This window comes from Anticarsia gemmatalis, chromosome 17 (assembly GCF_050436995.1).
Source record: "Anticarsia gemmatalis isolate Benzon Research Colony breed Stoneville strain chromosome 17, ilAntGemm2 primary, whole genome shotgun sequence".
NCBI lineage: Eukaryota > Metazoa > Arthropoda > Insecta > Lepidoptera > Erebidae > Anticarsia > Anticarsia gemmatalis.
In genome coordinates this window covers 4,393,735-4,419,660 of record NC_134761.1, presented here as the reverse complement: position 1 = coordinate 4,419,660, position 25,926 = coordinate 4,393,735, and the positions used below count along the sequence as shown (strand labels likewise).

At 35.4% G+C, this 25,926-nt stretch overlaps 3 protein-coding genes across 3 annotated transcripts; 1 reads left to right on the top strand and 2 right to left on the bottom strand.

The window, feature by feature from the left end:
* Positions 1-151: 151 nt before the first annotated feature.
* On the bottom strand, positions 152-7,886 carry Gcat (Glycine C-acetyltransferase). Its single transcript, XM_076125211.1, has 9 exons — positions 7,744-7,886; positions 6,550-6,710; positions 5,229-5,294; positions 4,721-4,822; positions 3,944-4,151; positions 3,029-3,209; positions 1,889-2,081; positions 1,297-1,474; positions 152-904 (listed from the first exon to the last, which is right to left on the bottom strand). Exons 1-9 carry the CDS (start codon positions 7,772-7,774, stop codon positions 744-746), a joined length of 1,281 nt encoding a protein of 426 aa, XP_075981326.1. The 5' UTR covers positions 7,775-7,886; the 3' UTR covers positions 152-743.
* A 1,022-nt stretch (positions 7,887-8,908) lies between these two features.
* LOC142980046 (alpha-amylase 2-like) lies at positions 8,909-13,470 on the bottom strand. The gene is made up of 10 exons (XM_076125322.1): positions 13,350-13,470; positions 12,963-13,182; positions 12,374-12,550; positions 11,911-12,062; positions 11,468-11,648; positions 11,133-11,248; positions 10,441-10,948; positions 9,897-10,097; positions 9,360-9,521; positions 8,909-9,019 (listed from the first exon to the last, which is right to left on the bottom strand). Exons 2-10 carry the CDS (start codon positions 12,963-12,965, stop codon positions 9,008-9,010), a joined length of 1,512 nt encoding a protein of 503 aa, XP_075981437.1. The 5' UTR covers positions 12,966-13,182; positions 13,350-13,470; the 3' UTR covers positions 8,909-9,007.
* Positions 13,471-13,705: 235 nt separating this feature from the next.
* Positions 13,706-24,601, top strand: cv (twisted gastrulation BMP signaling modulator crossveinless). Its single transcript, XM_076125327.1, has 5 exons — positions 13,706-14,152; positions 14,546-14,746; positions 18,671-18,806; positions 19,271-19,339; positions 21,258-24,601. Exons 1-5 carry the CDS (start codon positions 13,951-13,953, stop codon positions 21,364-21,366), a joined length of 717 nt encoding a protein of 238 aa, XP_075981442.1. The 5' UTR covers positions 13,706-13,950; the 3' UTR covers positions 21,367-24,601.
* The last annotated feature ends 1,325 nt before the right edge of the window (positions 24,602-25,926 follow it).

The window sequence follows — 25,926 nt, the reverse complement described above, 5'->3', positions numbered from 1 at the left end:
TTAATTTGCGGATTTTGCTGGGATTACTTGTTTTAGAGTAAAACCTTCGCGTAACATCGTTTGTGAGTAGGGAGCATTAGTTGCGCTAAATTCGTGGAGAGAGGATAACATCGACTTATCTACGGGGCATTATTATTTTGTAATAATAATATACAAAAATAAAACTCTTTAATTATAACATTTGTTCAGTCCTATAATTTCAAACATTCACAAACAATAAGCAAATCTATGGTATTTACAAAATAATACATCGATGTTAATGGGTCAAGCATTTCACAAGTTACAGATCTGGAAACAGCTATCAAACTTTAACAATATCTACAGGAATAATAAAAGCCATATATAATTCGTAAAATCAAGGGCTGTGACGACGAAAATCTGAATATAAAAATATAGTTTATTGAATTTATATAAAAAATAATCGTTTGTTCAACAGATTCTAGATCAATCTAGTAACAAAATAAACAGCCCTTTCTCCTCTCGAGATCGTAAAGCAAATAAAAAGTTGTTCTATACAAGATGGAATAAATTACGAGCCATGAAAGGAAACTGAAATGAATCATGATTCTATATTTCAAAATAAGAATATCTGTTTCAAAGATTCTTGATATGAACCGCGCGTCGAGGATCTATCAAAAAAAATAATGTAGTTTTTTCTAATCTGAAAACTCAAGCATTCAAGCAATTCAAGTTTTGTTCCATCGCTCCATTTTATTCCACTCTGCATAATATCATTGAAAAGTTTACGCCTTAACAATGCCAATCTTGCGGCCGACCTCAGCGAAGGCGTCGACAGCTCGCTTGACATCTTGCGGCGAGTGCGCGGCGCTGAGCTGCACGCGTACTCGCGCGCCACCCTTCGGTACTACCGGGTAACTAAACGCTACCACGTAGATGCCGCGCTCTGAGAAATAAAACAAAGCCTAGTTAATAAACTGTATAATTATTGTACACTAAAATAACGTTTCTCTTAAAAAATACTGATAGACAAAGTTACTTCATCCTCTTTCAAAGGCCTCTGGCCATTCCTCCAGCAGGGCAAACCTATAGAATTTTAGTTATTATTTTGCCAGGCACCTATCGAAAAGGCTGCTCAAATTCCTCATAATATGTTGCCCAGTTCCAATTCAGCCTAGCCGCCTAATTAATTAGCTAGCTGCTCTGCGTTTGCTACTAAAGTTTTGAAGCTCCATTTAGTGTTTCTGACTCCATCTACAAGTCGAACATTCAGAATACTGTTCGTTTACAGCAGTAAATTACTACCCCGACTTCTTTAAAACAGTCAATCAATATTACCAAGCATCCCAGTAGCCAGTTCGACAGCTAGCGGCGCTTCTCCGACCATGACAGGTGCAATAGGATGGTCGTCCCCGGCCACCGTCAGACCGGCCGCCTTGAGACCTTCGCGGAAGGCTCGCGTGTTGTCCCGGAGACGTTGACGCAGCTCACCACTGTGCTCCACCAGGTCTAGGGACTGAAAGAAACAAGATTATGGTAAGTAGGTATATTGTATTCATAGCGTCTCTGCAGGAGTGTTTAAAAGACAGCATTGCGAGTCCTATTTCCACTAATTCTTTTTATTAATATTCTAGTTTCGGATTTCACGGTAGGGTTTATAACTATCTTTTACTCATATGATTGTAAAGTCCTGAAACATACTGTCCTAGACTTATTGTACCAAAGGTTTAAAAGATGTTCCGCATATATACGCTGTAAATATAAAACTGCTAATTTATCAGCCTAAACATGGAGAACAATAGACAATCTCATTCAGCACACCCCATACATATGAATACATCAATCTATTCACAAAGCTTGCTCGTAAAAACAAAAGAGCTACCTCTATGTTCTAACTAGGATTATACTCCAGGATTCTTCAAGAACCTACCTTCAAAGAAGCAGCAACAACAGGTGGAGGTGGTGCATTAGAGAACAGATAAGGTCTGGACACATTACGGAGCAGTGTAACTAGTTCCTTGGGGCCGGTGGTGTAGCCGCCCGCCGCGCCGCTCACTGCTTTACCAAGCGTTGAACAGATGATATCCGCCGCACCCATAATACCGCAGTATTCTTCTGTACCTCTGAAATTGTGATGTTTTTTTGCTGTTGTAGAATCAATTGTCGACTTTGCAAATAATTATATCGAAAGTACCTATTTTAAAATTTTAGGGACTTGACTCTATGATCAACAGTAGTCAGCAACGAAGTAGGTAGTTCGGTAATATTGAATTTCTTCTTCAGTTAAGAATACTTCAATCAAAGATGTAGTTATATAATAGTTTTAGTGTAAAGTAATTTTCTAAACAAGAAGAAATGTAAAATCTCAATGCCAACTAATTGACCTCTTCATTTGGTTGGCATTCAAATTTAGTAACTACCACGTTGTAAACAAACAATTTAAAATACTTATTCATAAACATCTTATAACACAAAAGACATTGCAATAAGGAAATACTCTGATTTTAATGTAAAAAACACGGCACGAAATGTCGCAGCCACTCGGCGACCTTCAAGTACTTATAATATGTAGAGACATGTTACAAACCAAGCAATTTTGTATAAACGCTCTTCATAGTTAAATTATTTTAGCCCTGTATCGTAAAAGTAGAAAAAAAATGGTTTAAGTGGGCAAAAGTATTTTAATTAACAAAAAGAAAAAGGATCGATGACGTCCAAAACGTACTTAATTATAACCTTCATTATGTACAAGTGCATTCAGTGTACCTATATAAGGAAAAACTACGTAATGACCTGATTTCAGAATGCACTGTAGCGCCCCAATTATTTCGCATGATAACGTCATGTAAATCAACTTGAAATACTTATTATTATACAGACTGACATTTGTGTGAATAACTTCTTACACGATGTTCAATAAACTTAGACGCAACTTTAAGAAAAAAAAAGTTTTTCTTTTTGAAAATTTACTTCATCTCCGGGTAAATACCCAAAGATAGGGACCCTTATTTTTGAAAAAGGTTGTATGGAAAAAAGTACAAGTTCTATAGAAGTTTCAAAGTATATTAACCGTCCAGTTTCTCCGAAGAAGCCAGTTGCATGGCTGTCATCAACCGCCAGCAGCGCGCGGTACCTGTCCGCGAGCTCTCTCAGGCCTTTCAGTGGAGCCACCGTTCCGTCCATGGAGAACACACCATCAGTCACAATGAGCTTCACTCGGGCTTCGCTGTGTGCCAGTAGGTGTTCAAGCTCTGGATAGAAAAGTTAAGAAATTGAGTAGGTACCTAGTTCTACCTAGTTATTGGAATGCTTTTGTGGAGAAATTAGGTATTCTGAACGACTAACTTCTGCCCGCGGCTACAACCGAGTGGAAAGATTTCCCACAGGTAAAGTCTACGTTGCCATCTAGGTTACAAACTACATCTCAGTATGTCAAAATGTCACGGAAGTGTTTGCGTGCAAGAGCAACTGATATAAGTTATACCATGGATGTGCCTACTGCAAGCTTTCAAATTTTAATTCATTAAATTGGTAACAACAGCAACAACAGTAATAACAACAAAATAGCGATAGATTACTACAACTACTTACGCGTCGTCGTAGGAAACCAACCTTAAAATCTGAGGGTTGCGTGACATGAACTTAATTGGAAGTCAACAGGAAAACAATTTGTAATTTGTAATACACATTTTTGTGGTTTTTAATGTAATTATTGTAGTCTCGCCACGGCCTTTGTATTCGAATTACGGTCATCCGGTACAACAACTACTACCTACTCAATATACCGAGTGACATATTTTTTTCCAACCTTTTCAGCAATCAAAATATTAGATGACATGATGGTTGAAATTAATATTACCCTTGACCCAATGGAAAGAAAAAAAATATTATTTTTCCTGAATTACGACAATACTCTGCTCTCAGACAATTGGTAGTACATTAATATATTTTTCACTTTTCAAAGTTTATTATGCTGTAATCTTACCATTCAAATCCCTATGTGGATAGCGGAACTTCTGCGCCTTACACAGTCTGATGCCATCGATGATGGAGGCGTGGTTCAGGGTGTCGGAGAACACGGCGTCTTCAGGCGTCAACATGGACTCGAACAGGCCCGCGTTGGCGTCGAAACATGACCCGTAGAGGATCGTGTCTTCCCGACCGTGGAATTGGGAAAGACGGTTCTCCAGCTCCTAAATACAATAAATAAATAAATAAATAAATATTAATGGACAACTCACACACGGTCATTTGATTCCAAACTAAGCAGAGCTTGTACTATGGTAACCAAATAACTGATAAACATACTTATATACTTCTAAATACATACTTATATAGATAAATTGACAACCAGGCTCAGAACAAATACTCATGCTCATCACACAAAGATTTGTCCCGGGTAGGATTCGAACCCACCACACGCGGCGCTACGGTTGTTGCGGCGAGGTGACCGCTTAAACAATAAATAAATAATAATAGACAATAGACATTAAAGCTTTAGAAAACTAGGTATAAGCTATAATTTTTGTCATTAGAATGTATTTTGTCGTAATTTAGTTATACCGAAGTTTCGCCAAAGAATTCATGAGCTATTTGAACTCTTACAACCAATGATTTAATTTTAGCAACATTTCAATTCAAGCAGAACTTCGCACCATCACAAATTTAGAGATATCTAATGACAGTGGTTTTTTCAATATACTGTTAAGCCTTGAGCTTTATTATCATATATCTTGTACTTAAGTTATGATTGTTAGCTTACCTTATGTATAGTTTGTGTTCCACAGATGAACCGGACTGAACTGAGTCCAGCTCCATAATTCTTCAAACCTTCTCTAGCAGCCTCCACTACTTCAGGATGACTCTGTTTGGATATAAATAAAAACTTTAATAAGCGAGCATGCCAAGAAATGTAAAAAAAAAGTGTTTATACATAAAATCTATGCTACATGTTGAAATTAGCTAGTAATTCATGAGTAACTGTAAATGACTTTTTTTTTACACTTAACAGTTAAATATTTTTTTTATTTAACTGTAAAGTGTAAAAAAGTCTAAAATACCCCAAATATTAACAACTAGTCTAGTTAGGTAACTTTAATCGTATAGTTTTAAAGCAGAAACACATTGTGTAATGAATATTGTGTACCTATAAGCTAAGTTATGTTTAATTGGAGGTTTCATGCAAAGGGGTGTCCGTTTTCGCCTCGTAGACCTCAAGGAGTGTGTAAAATACAAGTATATTCACAAAATAATGGTAGTAAAATACTTACTGAAAGACCTAAATAATTATTTGCGCAGAAATTCAGAAACTCCTTGTCTGAACCCTGTATTTTCACCTGTAACAAAACAGATATGTATTATTCATTATACCTTACCTACTATGTCATAATGTTAGCAGATAAAGGACATTGACACTTTGTAACTGCATTGTAGGTTTATGAGTACTTACCTATACCTATAGACGTAATTAGGTATGAAGTAAGTTCGTAATAAAGCTGTCAAATCAATGAAATTTTATTTCCCCTAGCTAATTGCTTTTTGTTACTATATTATACTTTCAGAAAAAGATAATTATAGAATGAAATTGTGAATTTGAGTTATTCTACGTCCTGTATCTTATTGAAACCGGCCTTCAACTAATTCTATGACCTATTTATGGAATGAAATGAAAAACAAAAAATATCCTCAATCAATTCAAATAAACTGAACAACACATATTTCAGACTTATTCAATCTTTTGCAGGAGCGCGCTTTTTGCAACTCCATAAATATAAATCACCTACAGCAGGGTGTTTATACATTTATATGTATACGGTATTTCAATCAAGAGTGCAGACGATAAGCTCAAGCTGGGTTTCGTAATCAATACATGTTTGTAGCAAAAATAACCGGCCCACATGTTTTCATTATCCTTGAACTGGAGTTGTTTACACCAAAACACCAAAGTAAAAAGACGCCATTTTAACTTTAAACAGCTGTGGTCATTGGTGTATGACAAACGAACGAACATCTAATCAAATTAGCATGATGTTCGTGTAAATAAATGTTGAAATTCATCATATTCAGAACTATATTTTTATTACTTATCGTTTTGGCTGTATTAATACATGATTTAACTCATATTATCCTCGTGTAAACATTAAAATCTGTTTCAGACATCGTTTTTTAGTCCAACTGAGTGTATTATTATCTTAAAAATCAATAAAAAGCAGTGGACTATCACTTTGTAATGAAACAATGCCAGTTTAGTATTTCTGAGGGTGTTCACAAGACAATGATAGGCAGTGCTGACAGGGTACTAAACCGCAGGTACAATTCATACAAATTTTCATTGACTCAAATGGTTTTTCGCGTCTGAGTATGACACAGCACAAATAAAAAAGTCCCCTTGACTGACAGACTGAAGACCTGCTTACTCTCACTGGCAAGTTTAACGAACACTATCACATAATTTAAACCTTTCGCAATCATATAAGGCGTCTTTCAGGCTCTCTTAAAAGTCAAATATACTTTATTTCATAAACTTTTAGCAAGTATTTGAAATCGTCAAAGTATTTTTAATCTTCCTCCTTCGGCTCTGCACTCTCCTACCTTGGTATCTTGCGGTGAAGTGAGTACTCTCTCATGTTTCCATGTCTTAGCTCGCTTGATCTCCCGCAAGCGGTCTTCTAACACTTCCCTCAGTATCGCCACTCCTTGCCGCTCCTTCTGCTTGAACTCGTGCAACTGACGAGTCTGACTTCCATTGAAAACTGCAATCGAAGAAACAACATTATTAAGCATCTATAAAAACAAACAAAATGCGTCCAGTATCTAGAGGTATTTAGCGTGATAGTGTCTGGGGTAGTTTTTTAGCACAGATGTCTAGAACCTATCTGACTTTTTCTTCCATTTTTACACACTGAAGTAAGTACCTAATCAATTTGTGGTACATATTTTTTGTTTACATAGTCACGTCTAAAAACAGAAATCAAATGCCTGATTCTGTATTCTATGTATCGCGCTCCCTCCTCCACTACTTGCTTTGTACCTTCTTAAAAGCTTTTCTATGTAAATGGTTAGCTATTCGGGAATATAAGTACTTCGGTTGCAAAGCCTCCCATTACTAAACAGCTGCATAACTATGCTGTGTTATAACGTATCGAGTACACTTGTCACGTAATAATAGGTAAAAGCATACAGGCAAATAATTGTTATCTGCATTCATAGAGCTCAGCCGATTATAATGCAATTTCTTTATACAAGGTCTCTCTAGATAAATAGCCTATTATGTGTTATTCCTTTACAAATACTGGCTCTCACAAACTCAATTTTGAAACGCATAAAGAACGTGTAAGTAAAAAATAAAGCGATTGGATGAGAACTTATTATAAGTTTTCTATACATAATAATAGAGTTTTTACTGATCATCGTAATATCAATAATTGCAGTTTTCCTTATCTAGAAACTGATTTGCAAACAGTCAATAACTTCACTTGAGTTATTTAGGTACCTACTCGTCACATTAGTGCTTTTTTCTACTGAAACATTGAACAAAATATCTTTGGTCACGTAAAATATCGCGCATAATGAGAAACAAAACTCGTCTTACAAGGAATTCAATTAGTATTTAAAAACCTGTAGCTCTACCAAAATGCGTGACAACTGTCAATGTACACACAAAGAACAAGACACTTTATTTTATTTTTCTAGTGTATTTGTACACGTGTAAAAGATCATACGAGGCACAAGTTAAGATAATAATTTTAAAGTAAAATTAAGTTAAAAGGTGTATTTTGAACTCACAGTTGCGCAGGAGTGACGAGCGGAGCGCCATCGCGTCGAATGGGGGCGCGGCACCGGCCGGCGAGCGGTGCGGCGCGCGGGCGCAATCGACCGCTCTTTGGTAGACCAGTCACGCAGGTTCCTCGTTTGGTACAAGTATAATTTTGTTTTCATTACACTCGAGTATACTACATTGTTGAACTGAGACGTAATGTTTACCCAGCGGCTTTGCTTATGGATTGTATGGAGGATAACGGAGATGCAGCTGGTCTTTTTTAAACATACCTCAATATCTACTTACTACATGTTGAGTACTTTAAAGTTAATATATAAAAAATACCGAAACAAAAGCAGCCTGAATAATTCTAGAACCTTATAACCCTAACTCTACAAAGGCTCTATAAGCAGAATTAGGAAAAGACGGCGATCTTACGACTATTACAGACACGCTATGAGGATAGAGTACTTAGGTTTTGGCCTCCCCATTTTCCAAGTAAATAGACTAGGTACCTATAGAAAGGAGCAATTAAACTCATGAAGATGGTTTTCAGCGATTATCCAAGACTAGATAGCATTCAAAAAGCCTCAGAAGTAGCTTGAACTAAAAAAAATTCTGGATGGAAAATTTATTTAAAGCACGTATTTTTCTAATAACAATTCGGCGTCTCGACGCTACGTAAGTCAGTCGAGTATAACCGGTCGTAAAGGACACACTCATAATATCAAACAATACCTACACACTAATATCAGCTAAGTGTATGTGTGTAAAGTTAGCAGCTCACGTTACGTCATACCGAAGCGAATAACACGCCTGTTATTCGCTTCGGTATTATTTATAAAAATTATTTGCGCGAAGATTTGACATCTTCGCGCAAATAATTTGATACAAAAAATATCACCTCGAATATGGAAATGTTCGACTGTTTTGGAGCAATTATTTTTCATCGGTTTTGGCCCGTAGCTTTATTCAAACAAAGGTATTTTTTTTGTAAAAGTACACTGTAACTATAGAAAAAATCAAAATTTTTTGAAAACGTGAAACTGGTACTATTTTAGACAGTAAATTTGCAAAAAAAACGGCTTTATATTAAGTTCTTTTACCATATCGATTAAAACTAAAACATTTTCAAGCAGCCTAAGGAAGCAACGGGTAAAGAAGGAAGTAAGCAAATAAAATAACGTTTAAACAGCTGGGCTCGTATATTTAATTTTAATAAAACTGTAATTTATCTTGCTGGCTTTAATTGTTCTTGATAATTGTATGCAGCACGCACGTCGATGTCATTTACAGGCGACTCTGTAAAAAATATAATATAATATAAGTAATATCTATATTACATATCTATTTATGATTTATGATGACTAACTAACATCCATTAGTTTTTATTTGGTTTCTAATTCAACTCTTTTAGGTTAATTTGAGTTATTTAATGTCAAACTCGACCTCATTTAATTTTCCTAGGAAATGAGTACCTAATATCTTATGTGACCTTTGTAAAGAATGTCTATACTATAAAATGTTAAAGTGATCCAAATTCTATTGTAAGGAAAAATAGCGCTCTAGATTGCTGTATGAAAGTTGCTAATAGATAATTTAGAATATTTCGACTGCATATGAAGAACTGATCTGCTCTTACCTCGGATCCCACATGTATGGCCAGCATGAGATCGTAGTCATTGGCTCCTACCACAATGTTCGCGCGTCCGTCACTGCCCACTGTGACTGTCTTGCCTTCACATCTATTGTTCACTTTGTTGCCTGAGATCACGTCGCAATATGTACCAGCTGGAAGACAGGTCTATGGAACAAGAAAATATGAAAAATGGAGAGGATTTTATCGAAAAAAAGTTTAATAAAATATACGGAAAACTGAATTATCAATTACCTACATAAACACCTTCAATAGCTTAGTATTTGCAAGAAGAAATTGTAGTAAATAACTCTTGTAAATCGTTGACAGAAAACTTAATAGATGTGGTTAATCATATCTATAGTTATATACATGATAAGAAACTAACTATATGAACTCACTTATATAACTTAGCAATAAGTTAATACCATTAATGAAAAAAGGAAGACCGAAAGCTACTTTGAATTTTATTGTTTTAGACCAAAGAACATTACTTAGACTCGAATTTTAGTGAACACTAGTCAATAGGTATAATTTTCAAACCTGTAAAGTCTGATTAAGATCCCAATAATCATTATTAAATGCGATGAAAGCGTTGTTTCCTCGGCAGAAGGCGATCTGATTACTGCCATTATCCCACCAGTTGGTTAGAGGAGTATTGGCAGCCACGTTCCTGAAGTCCACCATTGCGTAGATCTGACGCCAACGGTGCTGGCATATCCAGCCGTTGCCGCAAGAGTTATCCTAGCAATGGAAGATAATTTTGATATTATTTGAAGAAAATAAGTGGAATAGTCCTTCAAGTATCACCAAATCTTCTAATCCGGTTTTTGAGCCTTTTTTATTATTTCGGATACCCACCATTCTTTTGGAAAGGTGCTGCTAGGTTGAATTTACACGATAACACGACCTTTGTCAGTTATGCCTGAATTAGATCGTGGGTTGGTATTAAAAACAAGGATGCTCCAGCTAGACTGAGGCTTTATCAGTTATCATTAGGAGCTCATGTAGAAGGACGGCTGACCTGTATTTACGGATTGCACATTGTGGAGATATATCTATAAAAATGTCTGCCAAAAATACTCACAGAATTAATAGCAGGCGAAATAATATTGCCATCACGATCCATAGGAGGGCCCACCTCCGAATCCCAGAAATCGAAACTGCTCATGATTTGAGGTTCTCCATATGGATGAGCTAGCAGGAAAGCTATTGCTCCTTTATAAGGCCTTGGTTCCTTATATGTTAAGATACCTCCTCCACCGCCGTGACCTCTCTCGTTGTCATGATTGTCAATGAAGGTGAGTGCATCTTCATGGGCTAATAGAGCCCATTGTGGACCCCAAGTCGACAACCATCTAAGTTGGTTCCCTCCTCTAAAGGCATTGCTCAGTTCTAAACCAGCTTTAAACTCTGTGACCGCTCCTAATGGAGTGTATTCATCTCTGCTGATGGCTTCACCGCCGTAGTCAATTACTTCTTGGTAGATGTAAGGTCTAGCGTTGGATGGGAATCCGTGTTCCGTGTTAAGATTATGAAGACGGTCGTAGATGATGCGAAGGTCTTCAGGCCACATGTGTTTTGCTGCGTCAATCCTATACAAAATATTTACAATAAGGTGAATTGAACAACAACTGAGCTCAACCGTCAGGTTTTTTAAATAATAATATTATTTGGCTTCTTTATTTCAAGGAGATTCTCATACATGTTTTACTTGCCTAAAGTATTTTATTATTCTACATTACTAATTAAGTGCTAGTTAAAAGAGTTAAACATTACCTGAATCCTGCAACTCCCAAATCAATGAGTTTGTTCATAAAGTTCACGATCATGTTCCGCACATGCTCGTTTGCTTGATTTAAGTCTTTTAATCCTACAAGTTCACAGTTGCGTACCTAAAAATAATAATTGGAATAAGCAAAATTAGCAAAACAGGAGGCTGCAAAAGCACAAAGTCTGAGAAGAATGGAGTAAAATTTCAAGCTACGAGTATACTGGATGTCAATCAATGTTGTTAGAAAAGATTGGAAAATATCGATTTGTTCGAGAGGAGACCCATGCCCAGCAGTAGGACGATAACAGGTTAAAAAAGTAGTATTCCAATAGGTGCTTACCCTCCAAGCATTGTTGACATAGTCCATGCCATCAATGACGCAGTGAGGCCAGTTGAAGTGCTCCCTAGTGTACGGCACTCCCGGGTAGTACCAGTCAGAGAATACCGCAGTATTGCCGGCTGTGCCCACGTTTTCTGGAGGCTCGCCTGTCATGTGGTTTATTACTGCGTCTACGTATATTCTGGAAACATTTGATTATTTTGGAAGGTTAGACGCCAAGTACGTAGCTGACTTGACATTTATGGAGTTACAAGTGCCCTAGTTGTATTTTGACTTGGTTTAATAAAACTTCAAAGGTCTAGAACATTTTTGTTTTTTCTGCCGATGACTGCTCGGTGAATTTGATTCGATACTACATATTACGGGAAAAAGAAGATACGGATTATTCAAAAAAAAAAATGCACCTGACAGAAGATATTTGATAATATAGTTTTATGTCTTACCTAACTCCAGCAGCGTTACAACGTCGCAGCATGTTAGCGAACTGCTGTTCATTGCCAGAGCGCGTCACTAAGGCATACGACATGGGCTGGTAGCGCTCCCACCATGGCCGATTGTACGTCCACAGTACTACGTTCTCATTCGGTGGTGATATCTAAAAATTGCAGCAAATAGAAAATGATTGAAAGTTTGAGGCTTCAAAAAAAGTAGACGCGTAAAGCATTGGTAACGTTTTTGGACCGACAGCAGGCGATTGCTAATTAAGGTTTGTCGCCGTTCTTAGCAGTAATTCCACCAAAAAATTGCTAAAAACATAGAAAAAAAGTGTCGGAAATGACTTCCCGACCTTAAATTTGAAAGAAAAATTTTATAGTTTATAGCTTTAGGGAAAATTCTTGGTCCGCCACTTTAGATATAAATGCGAAGATTTTTATTGTACCTACATAGTTAAATTATAACACTAACCTGAATCCCTCCATAGCCCTTAGGTCCAAGGAACCTCTCGCACTCATCAGCGATGTCATCCCACTTCCATTCAAAGAGGTGGACGTTCACCGACCTCCCGGCTGCGTAGTAAGGGTTCTTATACGCAGTCACATAAGTGACTAATATCCCAAGACTGAACAACAGAGCCAGCTGACCCTAGTAAAAAACCGTACTTGTATTATATTGTATACTACTTAGGTACATGTATATTTTTATTGCAAATGGAAAGACTATGTTTTTGCCAACTTCGATATCTACCTAAGTATCTCGTGAAGCATAGATAAGAGTATATCTTATTTATTTGATTATGAAAATAAATGCAATTACATAAACAACTTTTCTGGAAAATCATTATGATCTTCAAGTACATGAGTATCCATAAAAACTGTATTCAGACATGATTTTTTTTAAAACCTATTATAACTTTTAACCGACTTCATGAAAAGAAGGAGGTTTTCAATTCGACTGCATTTTTTTCTGTTTGTTATGAAACTTAATGCTTTATATTTAAGAACTTATGTCCGTACTGTACAAACGTGGTAATAAATTAAGTTTTTAATTTGCTTACCATCTTGCTCAAGTCCTATTATAACCACTACTGAAATTCTATGCGTTTCTGGTATAAACATATTTATAAAGATATGGTAATTATCCGATTATCATAATAGGTACATTCCTCGTGATAAGCTGGGGCTCATGATAGACAGATTTTCATCAATTGTTATCTTTTAATCCAGTCGCCTTCCGCGAGTGGGGGTTCAATTATATTTTTGTTTCATCCATTATCACTGAAACATAAAATAAATATAACTCTGCCTTAAAATAAATTATGAACTTGTTCTGTATCACTCTATTTTATTTTTAATTTGGAAACGAGATAATATTCTATACAGTAAATATATAGTTATTAATATTAATTGTTTTGAATTGGAACAAATCAAATTAGTCAATTTACCTAAGATATAGACAATAATATCAGAAGATTTTAAAATAATTTATCCATTTTATTGCTGTACATTATACACCACATAATTATTTGGATTTACCGCGGTTTCCGACCATATCCGTTTAGGATGTTGCCAAACTGAAAAACAAAATAATTGGTAACAGTATGTGATGATAAGGAAATTCCAAATTTATTTGAAGTATTCTGTTTAATTTTGTATCAAGTAATTGAAAAATTACTTAACTGATAAGACATTATTTGAAATATATTTTCATGTCGAAGAACTCACAGTTCATATATATTATCTGTCAGTTTTACTATAAATTGTTCATTTCGTTCGGTCACTTAGTTTTTCATTCATTCAATGTAAACTTTTTACAACAGGTGGACGCCAAACAAGTTTACAGAATTATAATTTTAAATAATAATTAGTGTATAGATCGCATATATATCCGTAGTGAGTTCTTAAAACTAACAGTTTATAATATTCGCGACAAGTTCACTACGCGAGATCACAATTTATTGACAAAGTTTACAATAACGTGTGTTGTTTATTTTCACAAGTTTGTAAATCTTCAACTTTGTTTATAGTTTATCTTAGATTTTGGCAATGGCTGGAAGATTTTATTTCGTAGTAGCGTTGCTGTGTATAGTGCCTATAGTATACGCGTGCAATGAGGCCATTTGTGCCAGTGTGGTATCAAAGTGTATGCTAACTCAGTCTTGTAAATGTGATTTGAAAGACTGCTCCTGCTGCAAGGACTGCTTCAACTGCCTTAGTTACTTGTATAGTGAATGTTGCAGTTGTGTTGGTAAGTATTTTGTACTGACACTTGTTACTTAAGACATTATGTAAAACCTACCTTGTATTCTATTTAGTTCAGAATTATACTAAATTGTACCCAGTAACAGAGAGTATAGCTACTTATACGATATCTGCACAGCCTTAAACAATACTATTTTATTGTTCTCTCTAAAAACTGAGGCATCATTTGAGGATTTGTTTAAATTCCCCTCTATTTCACTACATCTTTCCATTTTAAATTTTTAACTTCTAAGCTTACTTTAAAAACAAATACATAAGTATAAAGTTCTGGGCACTTTGCAAATAACCAAAATATTAATCAATAATTGATGCTGTAACTCTATAAAATATATGTTGGTCTTAAATTCAAGTAATAAGTTGAAATATCTTTTTTTCCCAGACATGTGTCCTAAACCGAACGACACACAGACAGAGTTATCCAAGACATCATATGTGGAGGAGCTCGCTGATGGTGTGCCCGGACTGTTTGCTGCTCTCACCAGTGACCCAGACCCTCAACAGAGATGGCTATCCATCACATACCCCGTTGACATTGACCTATCAGCGTACAGACCTGTACCCGAGTTGGTGTATCATTTACGTGAGTATATTTCATCAAACTTCTGGACCATTCAGAAGTTTGATTTGGATATTTTTTTCGTTACATTGACTTGTGGGCTATTATTATTCAATGCCACTAGCCCCTACCACATCTGAGAAAACATTAAATTCAGGGCCCAATATTATGAATCTACCTAACTCCTTGTCTTTATTCTTTACTTGAAACTGAAGGGACTCTAATTCCAAGAGAGAAGCCTTTTGGTCAAATGTGAGACTAGGCTAATTTTATACAAAAAATAAAAAGTTAAGTATTAGATTAAGAATCATAGTTATTTATATAGATCCAGATTTATACTCTATAATTTTTGACCTATTAATCTTCTTTATTAATAGATCTCAAGCAGAGATTTATTTGTTCTATTTTACGTCATATTCACATCCATAGATTTCATCTAAGTAAACACATCACATGACGCATAAAACAAGATTCTAATCAACTTTGTTTACACAAGTACCACTCCTCATTAATTTGCATTAGAAATTAAAATCATGCTCATATTATATTACTACCACACATTATAAGTGTCATGTTTCTTTATAATCTGCATTATTGTGTGTTTTTAATTAGTCTGCCTCACCAGGAGGCTGCCAGGTGTTCAGAAATTCAATATTGTTAGATTAATAATGTTATAAGTTATTGAACATAGGAATCTATTTAATATTTCCGATTAATATATTACTTCATTATTTTATTAGTAATTCTTGGAATCAATTATCTTAACTATTTATTGCCTTCTTGTTTTAGCAGTTTATTGACAAACAATGAAACATGAATGATAATATGAATACTTATTTAGTACTGTTTAGTCTTGGAAATTTTTATCCTATAGACTATAGAGTAAGTTTTCTACAAATTGAAAAAAAAACGGCCACCTAGTAGTACAAAGTCGTCATTCAAATGAAATAACAGTTAAAACCTAACCGTAAATTAGATAACACTTGTAACATTCTTAGAACTTTGTTGTATAATGTCGCCGACAATGACTTCATTCGATCGCCGGGGTTCGGAAAAAAAACAAAAGGGCCATCCTACTGAGAGATAAAATGACTCATTTACTTGGAATGTCAATATTACCTGCGTTCGATAGTAATCTATTGATCGATATGGCTTTATTTTAAATCCATCTTTTGTCTTAGTTCTGGCAACTTGGTTTATCCTCTTAACTTTCTAAAGATTTTGTATTTTTTTATATCTGCGCGTCTGCTATGTCGGAATCGGAGAGTACGGACCGTAAGGATTTGTCACTTTGTATTCTATCCTGCCGAACTCTGGATCAAGTGGACACAGTTCCATTGAAATTAATACAAAGCAACAAATCCATACGCGCCGATTGCGACGCAGCGGACGCGCCGCTTTTGGGTTCCTAAGGCTAATGGGCTGACAATAGCATTGTCTATTATTATTGTAAAAATACAGTTTGGTTTCATGAAGAAATTCGTTTAAGACAGAACAGTTGTTTGATCAAAATTCTTCATTGTAATCGTAGGCGCCTTTTACGACACCCGTGAGAAGTAAAAGGGTTTGAAACCAGTTTTGACCACACAGTGTGTCTGTGTTGCATTAGGGCTTTACCACACGCGGCGCAGCGAGACAAGGAGGAAATAATTACGCCATGACATGCGGCAAGCATGCATGCTTGTGTAGACTATAGTATTACCAATATGAGCAATGCGTATTAGACGATGCGTCGCCGCATCTGCGTACTTATACTACGCATTACAACGCAAACTAGGTAGTCTCTCGTTGCAGCTATATGTATAAACACCAAAACCACTAAACAGATTCAATAGAGACAATATAAACAGACAATAGAGTTAACCCGTTACTGTCCCAATGCTGGGCAAGGGTCTCCAGTCCTCACCCGAACGAGGGAGGGGTTAGGCCTTGAGACTACTGGGTGAAATCGAATATATCAATACTTATAATAAATCTGTAGAGAGGTCAATTCTGTACATTGAATATATTTAAAAAAAAACCAATGGGGGATGTTAAGTAACGGATACTGATACCGAATCTGCAATTTATAATTTTCTTTTCTGTCTGTCTGTCTGTCTGTCCTCCGTCTGTATGTTACGCTATCACGTAAAAACTACCGGATAGAATGCACTGACATTTGTTATATGCATAGAATAAGTAGTGGAGCAAGTATTGGGATACTTTTTATCGCATAAAATTTCATAGATTTTTAGAAAATTGAATAAAATACGTAGAAATCGTTTGAACCTGCGTTTCCCTAAAGATACCATAGATGGCATTGCAATTCATTTCACAACATTCGCATATGGTTAACGCGGTGCCTGCCGTATCGATACCTGTTGTTAGCACCAACCAATAGATGGCGTTATGGTCAGCAACACAGCATGTTTTTCCTAATTAATTTATTTTGATTGCTTTATTGTAAAAAAAATACCTTTAAAACAGGCTATACATTTATAAGATTTTCAAACATAAATGTTGTATGATATATTACACAAAAATGTTGGTTTACGTGGTTCCGGTGCGGTCGGGATATCCTAGATGGCAAACCGAGTAATTTCGTTTGTTGTCGTTGTTCGCCGCAACTAACAGTTGACGTTGTAGTTCGTAACACGTAACCAAATTAATTGGTTGCATTAAGGAAATAAATTGGATAGCTATGAAACAGACTATGTGGTAAGTTGTAAAAAAAATAAACGACGGATGATATATAAAAAATAATTACGGGTTACGCGGTTTCGGACGTATCAACGCAAGTATACTACATTATTACGCGTGTGAAGAGCTGCGGCACAGATAGGTCTGTCTGTACCTATAATAATATTCTGAATCCAGACGGGTAAGCAATGGTCAGTCTATAATAAGGTATTATATTTTACACTGTAAACTGGTACGGAAACAGACGAGAGCGGAAAAGAAGGTAACCACAGGAAATCAGGCCTGCCTGAGCCTGTGTCACATTGTGTGCTCTTCGGGTCCCTTTCGTAAATAACCATTAGATGACAAAAGAGTTGTTAGTATTTTTATGTGTAGGTGTGTAGGTAGTGCTTCGCAATTCGTGTGCTCAAACGAATAAGCAACAGTACGAAATTCACGCGAGCAGAGCCGCACGGGTCAGCTAGTTAAATAATATTAGAGTATAAATACACTCTAATATTATTAAATTGCGATTTCATTACAGGCCAAAATATGATAAAGTTAAAGACATCGAAAGATCAGATGTTTCTTCCGAGTATGTGCAGATTTGAGCCAGGTCTCGTTGTCACATACAAGTTTAATTTGTTTTCCTTTAACTTGTGTGTTCAAGTGTTTCTCGATTACTTACTGTGTTTGTTCCTGCCAGTTTCTAATTTCGATGGCAAAGCAATGCGGGAATCATCAACCGATTCTGTTTACTGGAATTATTTTTAGAACGATACAGCTTGTTAGGAAACATTGAAACAAGGTTTTCCGCCGTATACATATATCTAAGTATTTATAATACACCATTTAAGTACGATTAGAGAGAAAATCGTTTATTTTCGACATATTGTACCAGGACTTAGATACCAGGTCTATTTAATTGTTATGATGACATCTTCAGCCAATTTCAACAAGGACAGTCTCCTCTTATGTATCTGATCTTAAATACCATATCAGCAGTTGGGCATAGTCAACCCATGAACGGAACAGATCGCTCGTTAGGGACTCCCAAAAATATGCAGATGCAGTAACGCCCTATACACTTATTTCTTCTTTCAAAGTCGTTCTTCGAAATAAGCAACAGTCGTTAAGCCACGTCAAAGGCCTCTCGGGCGGCTTGAACAACTTTGACACTAGGTTGACCACTAACCATACGACAAACAACAAACAACAACAGCTACAACTACCTACATTCTATAGTTATACTTAAATAGTATAATAATATATGTTGTGTACATATTACAGAGAGTGTGGAACAAGAATCAGAGCCGGTGAGTCGTGACGTGGTGACGCTGAACTGCACCGTCGCGTATATGTCGCAGTGCATGTCGTGTGACAAGTGCCGCGCTTCTTGCAGGTCCATGGGCGCTAACAGCCTGAGGTATAAGATTTATAATTACAACTTGTTGGTATTCTGCAATCCAATGCGACTTTAACCTCCGGTTTCTGAGGTACATTTATCGGCAGTTTATCTATTCAATAGCGTTAAAACTCATGCAAAAAATAAGCTATTGAATTGATAAACTACCGCTAAATGTAGGGTACCTACTCAAAAACCGGGCATTAGAAATGTTCAAATTAGACCTGAGAATATACGAATATCAAAAATATTGCGTCGAAATTGAACCAGCAAAATGCGGTCCAATGTTGACGACGACAATAATAACTTTGTCCAATAAAATACACGCATTTCGCCGTTTACATAGATGGCTTGTAATTTGATGCCCTAACTGGGATTAACCTGAGAATTAATAACCAAGGAAAGAGGTTATTATTATTAATGAAAATAAAGCTGGTATAACTTGTATTAATGTAACCACTAACGTATTTTTTTACATTTTACAGATGGTTCCACGATGGCTGCTGTGAGTGCGTCGGGGACAAGTGCTTGTATTACGGAATCAACGAAAGCAGGTAATTTAATTGTTAATTACTTATATTGAAATAGTATCATTATCATTTCCTCCAGCCAAAGAAAATTATAAAATTCCTAGTCAATAGGACATTGAATAGGGATTTATAATTTTCTTTATTCCTACAATTGGGTTTTGTTCAAAGACACCCTAAACTTTACTAAAATATGAATTAATGTCTATCATCAGATTAGACTGGTTGTTAAAGAGTAGATTGACAATAATTGTAGGCAAATTTGAACTTCATCTAAACCTAACAAGGTCAACTTATGCAAAATGGATAGAGTTGAAAAGTTAAGAACACCTGGGCACCGAGGCCGGCTAACTTGTGTAGAATATTAACATAATATTGAACATGAACAGTATCACACTGCGCCGTATCGGGTTACCGCCAGGTGTGCCTTTATTTATTTATTTATACACACATAGTACATAAGCTTTCAGCATAAATGCCAATTTGCTTATGTACCGTAATATACAAACAGAAAACGACATTAGAATAATACATGATATAAAATACAGCTATGGAATTACAACAAAGAAACATATCAGAATTAAAGTTAACATTACAAAATAATATTATCTTAAACGGTATTAGAGATTATTAACAAATATAATTATTGATTTATTATTAGATATTAATTTATTATTGTATTGAATTATTAAGAAATGATTTAATTTCATAAATTATAGTGTTTGTTTTGTCAAAAAATAGGTCAACATCCCTATTACTTTGCAAGAGATCATTAGTAAGTTGTATGGCTCTGATAGTGGGACTATTGGTGACGCGAGCAGAGTGCCATGATGGTGGGCATATGAGCAATCGGTGTTGCCGCCTTCCCGCACCACGAATATATTGGTTAGGGACATATAAGTGTATGCACTCGCGCACCGATGGATTATCTACTTGCCCTGATAAGTATGTAAGATAAGCATAAATCTACGTCTAAATTCCAGAGTATTTAGACCAACCATTCCAGTCACGAATAAAGATGGGTATAAAAGGGGATAAAATCCAAATTGACGTTTATATACAAATCTCGCAAACTTTTTTTGTACTTTTTCTATCATTAAATTGTATAACTTTTCACGCGGATTCCATATTACCGCATTGTATTCTAGCTTACTACGTACGTATGCGTTATAAAGGAGCTTAATGGCTTTGATACTATTGAACTGGGATGACATTCTAATTACAAAACCTAAACATTTGTTGGCCGATTTACATATGTTTCTAATATGTTCGCGAAAGTCTAGTTTAGAGTCAAACTGAATTCCAAGGTCTCTGATCGAGTAGACGCGTTCAAGCGGCACTTGTCCTAGCTCATAGGTGTAGGTAATTGGTGCCCGTGATCTAGTGAACGAAATTGTTTTACACTTGGCCACATTAAAAGACAGCTTATTTTTATTACTCCAATTGACAACCGCATCGATATCTGATTGAAGTGCGGTACAATCATTAGTATCGGAAATGGAGATGAACAATTTAAGATCGTGCCTTATTACTTATGTTAAAACATTATTTCATTTATTAATATAGAATTATAATTAATGCTTTTTTGTGGTTTTTGATGTACCGACTCAATCAATCGGATTTTTACAATGTCATCTTTTTATCATTTCTGTGTAGGTCTCAGTGTTATGTTTTTTTTTTCCATAGTTAAACACAATATTATATCAATCACTTACGTAAAGCCGTCGGTCCTTCGCCTGACCCTTTACTGATCATGCACGTTATCCATCCCACCGAGTTATGAGAGTGAAGGAACAGAGAGTGTACCGGAGTATTGTGCGCTTGGACACTATAAACAAAGTCCTGCACTGTTGGCCAGTTTCAATAATGAAATCGCTGTAGCCGGCTATCGATATATCTTTCACATTATTTGATTGATTAATAACAAATTGATATCTATTTCCAGGTGTCTGGCGTGTCCCGGCGGCAAGGATACAACAGTGAACTCATTGGACGAAGACCTAACTTACGATGATCTTGACTACGGCGAGGAGGTCGACGCACAGTCTGTATAACTGATATGACTATTGTATTTAGAAATTAGAACCTTATGTAGTTTGGTCACAAAATATTTATGTTAATAATTGTATTGAGAATTGTCAGTTACGTGTGGATACGTAAGAATACGATTCGTTTCCGAAGATAAAATACATATCTTCATTTTGTGTAATGACATTTCTATGTTGGTATATATCAGTGGCTGATTCAACCCTTTAGTCCACTCCCCTAAAGTCATAATTGTATTGAAACCGAATGCCAGTTGGCTGTATAAAAATGTTTTACCAAAATAGTGTCTTCGTGCGAACTTTTCTTTCGGGAGATCTTATGGCCATTATTTAAATTAAATACTCGTTACCCATTGGAAATAAAGTCCGATTAGGTATTTATAATTTTCAAATATCGATTGTAGATAGTAAGTACGTGTATTGTTTAATATGTTATTATACGAATTATTTAACAAATAGGACGAAAACGCTTAAATCACCGTTGAATTTGTGACCAATTATATCTATTTGTTGTTAGAACAAATGATGAGATTATGAATATATTTTAAACAATATTCGTCGCAATATTGCCGTGGGACAATGTAAGGCACGATACATATTCATTAAATGCGTGCTTATACATTTTCGCATATAAAGTGCCGCCATAGTTGTAGAACAAGCTTTATACGAAATCAATTCGGGAGCTCAGCACACCCCTACCTATGACTATTTATTACAAGAGAACAAACTTCATAATTTACCAACTATTGAATACTTTGGTTTACTTGGCTTTTGCACGCAGCTTACACCGCTTGCTAGGGTTGCCAGATGGGACGGGATTTTCACGGAATGTTGTCTCGTGTCCAGTAATTTTACTTTACAGTCCCAAAAAATACAAGTTTTTACAAAGCTACGATGCAACGAGGATTTTTTTGGCTTTTCTTGTTTAGTGTAGCCTCTGATCGGAGACGAAAACAGTGATTCCGTTCATGGCCGCAGAAACGTCCAGAAAATGGTCAGACTGGATCTGGCAACCCTACCGCTTGCGCAAAAACGTCAAGTTAAATCAAGGAATATATTATTCATGCAATGCGAAAGTTAAATATACCATTTTTTTACCATACCATACTTTAAATAAATTTTTTTTTTACCATATAGCAATTTTCTGAGTCCATTTTTACTAGATTCTCAGAAGAGAATTGTGTTATTTGGTATGCGTGTCATAGTAAAGGTGTGCTTTGCGCTCCAGACGTTAAAATAAGCTTTAGAGTGGGGGTAGTTTTAAGTTATCTATGTACCTTTTAAATTAATGTCCAGTGCTGATGTATTTATTATTAATATTTTAATTATTATTTTACTTTTTTAATACGAATATTTCTGTCAAGCTTTTATATATAAAGAAACATGTATACCTGCTTGGAGTCTGAGTACAAGATTAAAACGCCGAGTTATTTAGGTTGTAAATTCGTTGTATTATTCAAAATTTTGATACTAAAATATATTCTCAGCATTATTGCTCTTCCGTCCCTATTATTAAGTAGAAAATGTTTAATAACTTAATGCTTTAGTGATGGTCAATACACAAAACTGGGTGCGACGTCGCGGATTAGGAATACTCAAGCTCGGAAGCTCATTAACTTGCGAATTGATACCCATTCGACTATCATACGTTTCGAAGTGTGCTATGAAAGCAATGATGTGAGCTCTAAGAATGGAACGAATGCTTTTGCAATTTTCTTCTTATCGTATGGTTAGTGGTCAATCTAGTGTCAAAGTTGTCCAAGCTGTTTAATAATGCGGATCTTCGATGGCGGCCCACTAATCCGAAGATGTATCGCGTCGCATCACATTTTTGTGTTTTAACTACTATTCTTTGTGTATTTGTAGATATAAGCTTTTATATTTTATAACTGAGAGATGAAGTAATCTCGCAAGTGCCAAATGTATTGCTTGTACAAAAATGCCATTACTTTTAAACTTTGTGTGAGATAAAGTTACCCTTACATTTGATCTTACAACCATATAATCTTAACACAATTTTTTTGTGACGATATTTATATACCAAGTAGATGTTAAGAAGAATTTTGAAGTGTTGAATTAAAGTACATGATTATATTTACCTTTTTCATATTATACCAAATTGGTTAAGATAAGTACAAATCAAATGTAAGGGCGGCTATGAATCTCAGTGAATGAACACAATTTAATCAAGGTATTGCCATTTATTCGCCATTTCATGTTTAAACAATGCAGTGTTTCCACAATCAGGTACGGTTAAAACCTTACTAGTATTTCTCTGTGAAAATGTAGCCATCTTACATCCTTCCATGGAATTTAAAACTGTTGTTATGCCAAATTGTCTTTACTTATGCTGGGACATTTTAAATTTGGCGAGCTAAGCATTTATTTTGCTAGAAAACAACTCAAACTTATAATACTACTGTAGATTCCAGTCATTTAGCGACATATAGTAAAGAGTAATTATTTAATCTAGTTGCTAGATTTCAGTAACTAATTGATGTTTGTTTGGATCATTAGTGATGCATCATTTGAATGAGTACGTCTAATTAGCAGTATATGTAGAACAGACAGTACGCGAAAATGATAACGCACTGGGCTACGTTTGAATCATAGATATTATCGCGATCCGGTTATAAGTGGAACATCCCTATTACTAGTTATCATACTAATTAGTTTTGTTTACATATTAGTATTCAAGTGGCTAATGCTCTTATTATTGAATAGAGGAGATTTTGTACTACCAGTGACTGCGTAACTATCGAGTAATTTTGAATGAAAAACATCAGTGAATCTAGCGTGTTTCGTAGAATATTTTTTCTTTAATAAAATCAAACGTCAAACTTTCGGTACTCGATAGTACTTAGTATAAAAATCGCGCTTTTGCGTTCTTTAATACCTAAGACTATTAATTATTAAATTAGATACGATAGAATCGAATATTTGACGTTTGGACGATACTTCACAGAAATTAGTTCCTTTGAACAACACTAGCGGCGCTGTTTTAATAATAATAACTATTTAATGTGCTTGATTCACAGAATGAGAGAAATATATTTAAACTTGACGTGGAAATACTGCTTTATTTTTAGTTTTCTGAACAAAAATTGATATTAGAATCTCGAATTGTACCGCCATATTTATACGTTTAGTTGTTGTAAGTGCCTTTTCGATGTAATTTACTGTTATACAATTTATATTTTGTAGAAAATATTGTCAGATGTAATAAACGATATTTTTATACGTATGTTTTGGTTTTATTGTACCAATTAATCGCAATGACCTACTTGAGAAAATATTTAAGTAATGTTTTCTCAAGTAAGTCATTGAATGATGAAATAGAATTTACGCTGTGTGTGCTGCCTACGCTTCATTTTTTTATAAAGACACCATGAGGAAGCACCTCCTAGGGGAAAATATATACAGGGAAAACGATGGACTAAATTCCCCAATTAACCGATTCATGGCCAATGACTCAACAGTTGAGTCATTAAAAAACCTTTAGGAAGGCCGATGGCTCAATTGGTGAGTCAAACCAAAATTGTATAAAAACGGATATTAAAAAAAAAAAAACACTTAAACTACCATTTTTCAGATCTCATTAAACATTTCCGTGAATATCAGACCTGGCCCTTCAATTTAGAGAATATTTTTATTAGTCAGGTGTCATAAACCTTTTGTGTAACTGCCGCAAAACATCTTGTACACTTTTTTGTAAAATCGATTGACAGCTTGGAAAACCTTGATTTTCTTTATCTTCAATTTGTTGATCATGGAAATCAGTAAACATTGCCTGGCTACATTCAGTAAAATCGTCGTAGTCCTGATTATCTACAAATAATATTACAATAATAAATAATGATTGAATACTACTAAAATGTTTACTACCTCTGCAATATTTCATTAAAACCAACAAATACTACCTTGAAACGCCATATTAACTTTTATTATCCACAAATTCGAATAGGAGAACACAGTAACACGTTTCTGGTTGTCAGACTGGCTCGAATGATGGCGAAAAGCATTAAATCATTACAAGGAGCCAATGACTCATCAGTTGAGTCATCCTTCAGGGAGGCCGATGGCTCAAATGGTGAGCCACCGACCAATGAATGGGGCCTGGCTGAATTGTTCACGAAAATGAAGGTGGCAATGAATCGGTTAAATTCCAGAGATACTTAACCAATTGCGTTGAAACATGGCGTAACTTTTTAAAATCTGGAATCTCGTTCTTGATCTATTGTGTCATTAGATCTACGCCTAATTAGCAAAACAGTAATGAATCATAAACAAAAACTTGCCGGATAATTTGATTCAGACACCCATTAAAAAAAATGTACAGACATCCTATTAAATACGACGAAATCTGTTTCAAATCAACACGTGTTGCTATTGAGTCATTGCACATTTTTAACAGTTTACTACATTGTTTTACAGTGTTGATTATTTTGGATAATCTGTATGGATTATAAACTCATAAATCATAGACATATCATATGAAATTTCAGGCCCCGATAAGGTTAACACCTGCATTCTTCTTTCTATAAAGTAGTCAAAACGGTCATCATAATT

Bases quoted from the DNA above. Each gene is read 5' to 3' on its own strand.
- Gcat (XM_076125211.1), bottom strand. From the start codon at position 7,774: ATGGCGCTCCGCTCGTCACTCCTGCGCAACT. The intron at 4,152-4,720 runs GTAAGCTAACAA...TATTGTATTTAG, and splicing joins GAACACAAACTATACATAAG to GAGCTGGAGAACCGTCTTTC. The intron at 1,475-1,888 runs GTAGGTTCTTGA...TGTTTCTTTCAG, and splicing joins TTGTTGCTGCTTCTTTGAAG to TCCCTAGACCTGGTGGAGCA.
- LOC142980046 (XM_076125322.1), bottom strand. The intron at 11,249-11,467 runs GTAAGCACCTAT...TATTATTTTTAG, and splicing joins ATGTCAACAATGCTTGGAGG to GTACGCAACTGTGAACTTGT. The intron at 10,949-11,132 runs GTAATGTTTAAC...TATTTTGTATAG, and splicing joins TTGGGAGTTGCAGGATTCAG to GATTGACGCAGCAAAACACA.
- cv (XM_076125327.1), top strand. From the start codon at position 13,951: ATGGCTGGAAGATTTTATTTCGTAGTAGCGTTGCTGTGTATAGTGCCT. The intron at 14,747-18,670 runs GTGAGTATATTT...TACATATTACAG, and splicing joins CGAGTTGGTGTATCATTTAC to AGAGTGTGGAACAAGAATCA. The intron at 19,340-21,257 runs GTAATTTAATTG...ATCTATTTCCAG, and splicing joins TACGGAATCAACGAAAGCAG to GTGTCTGGCGTGTCCCGGCG.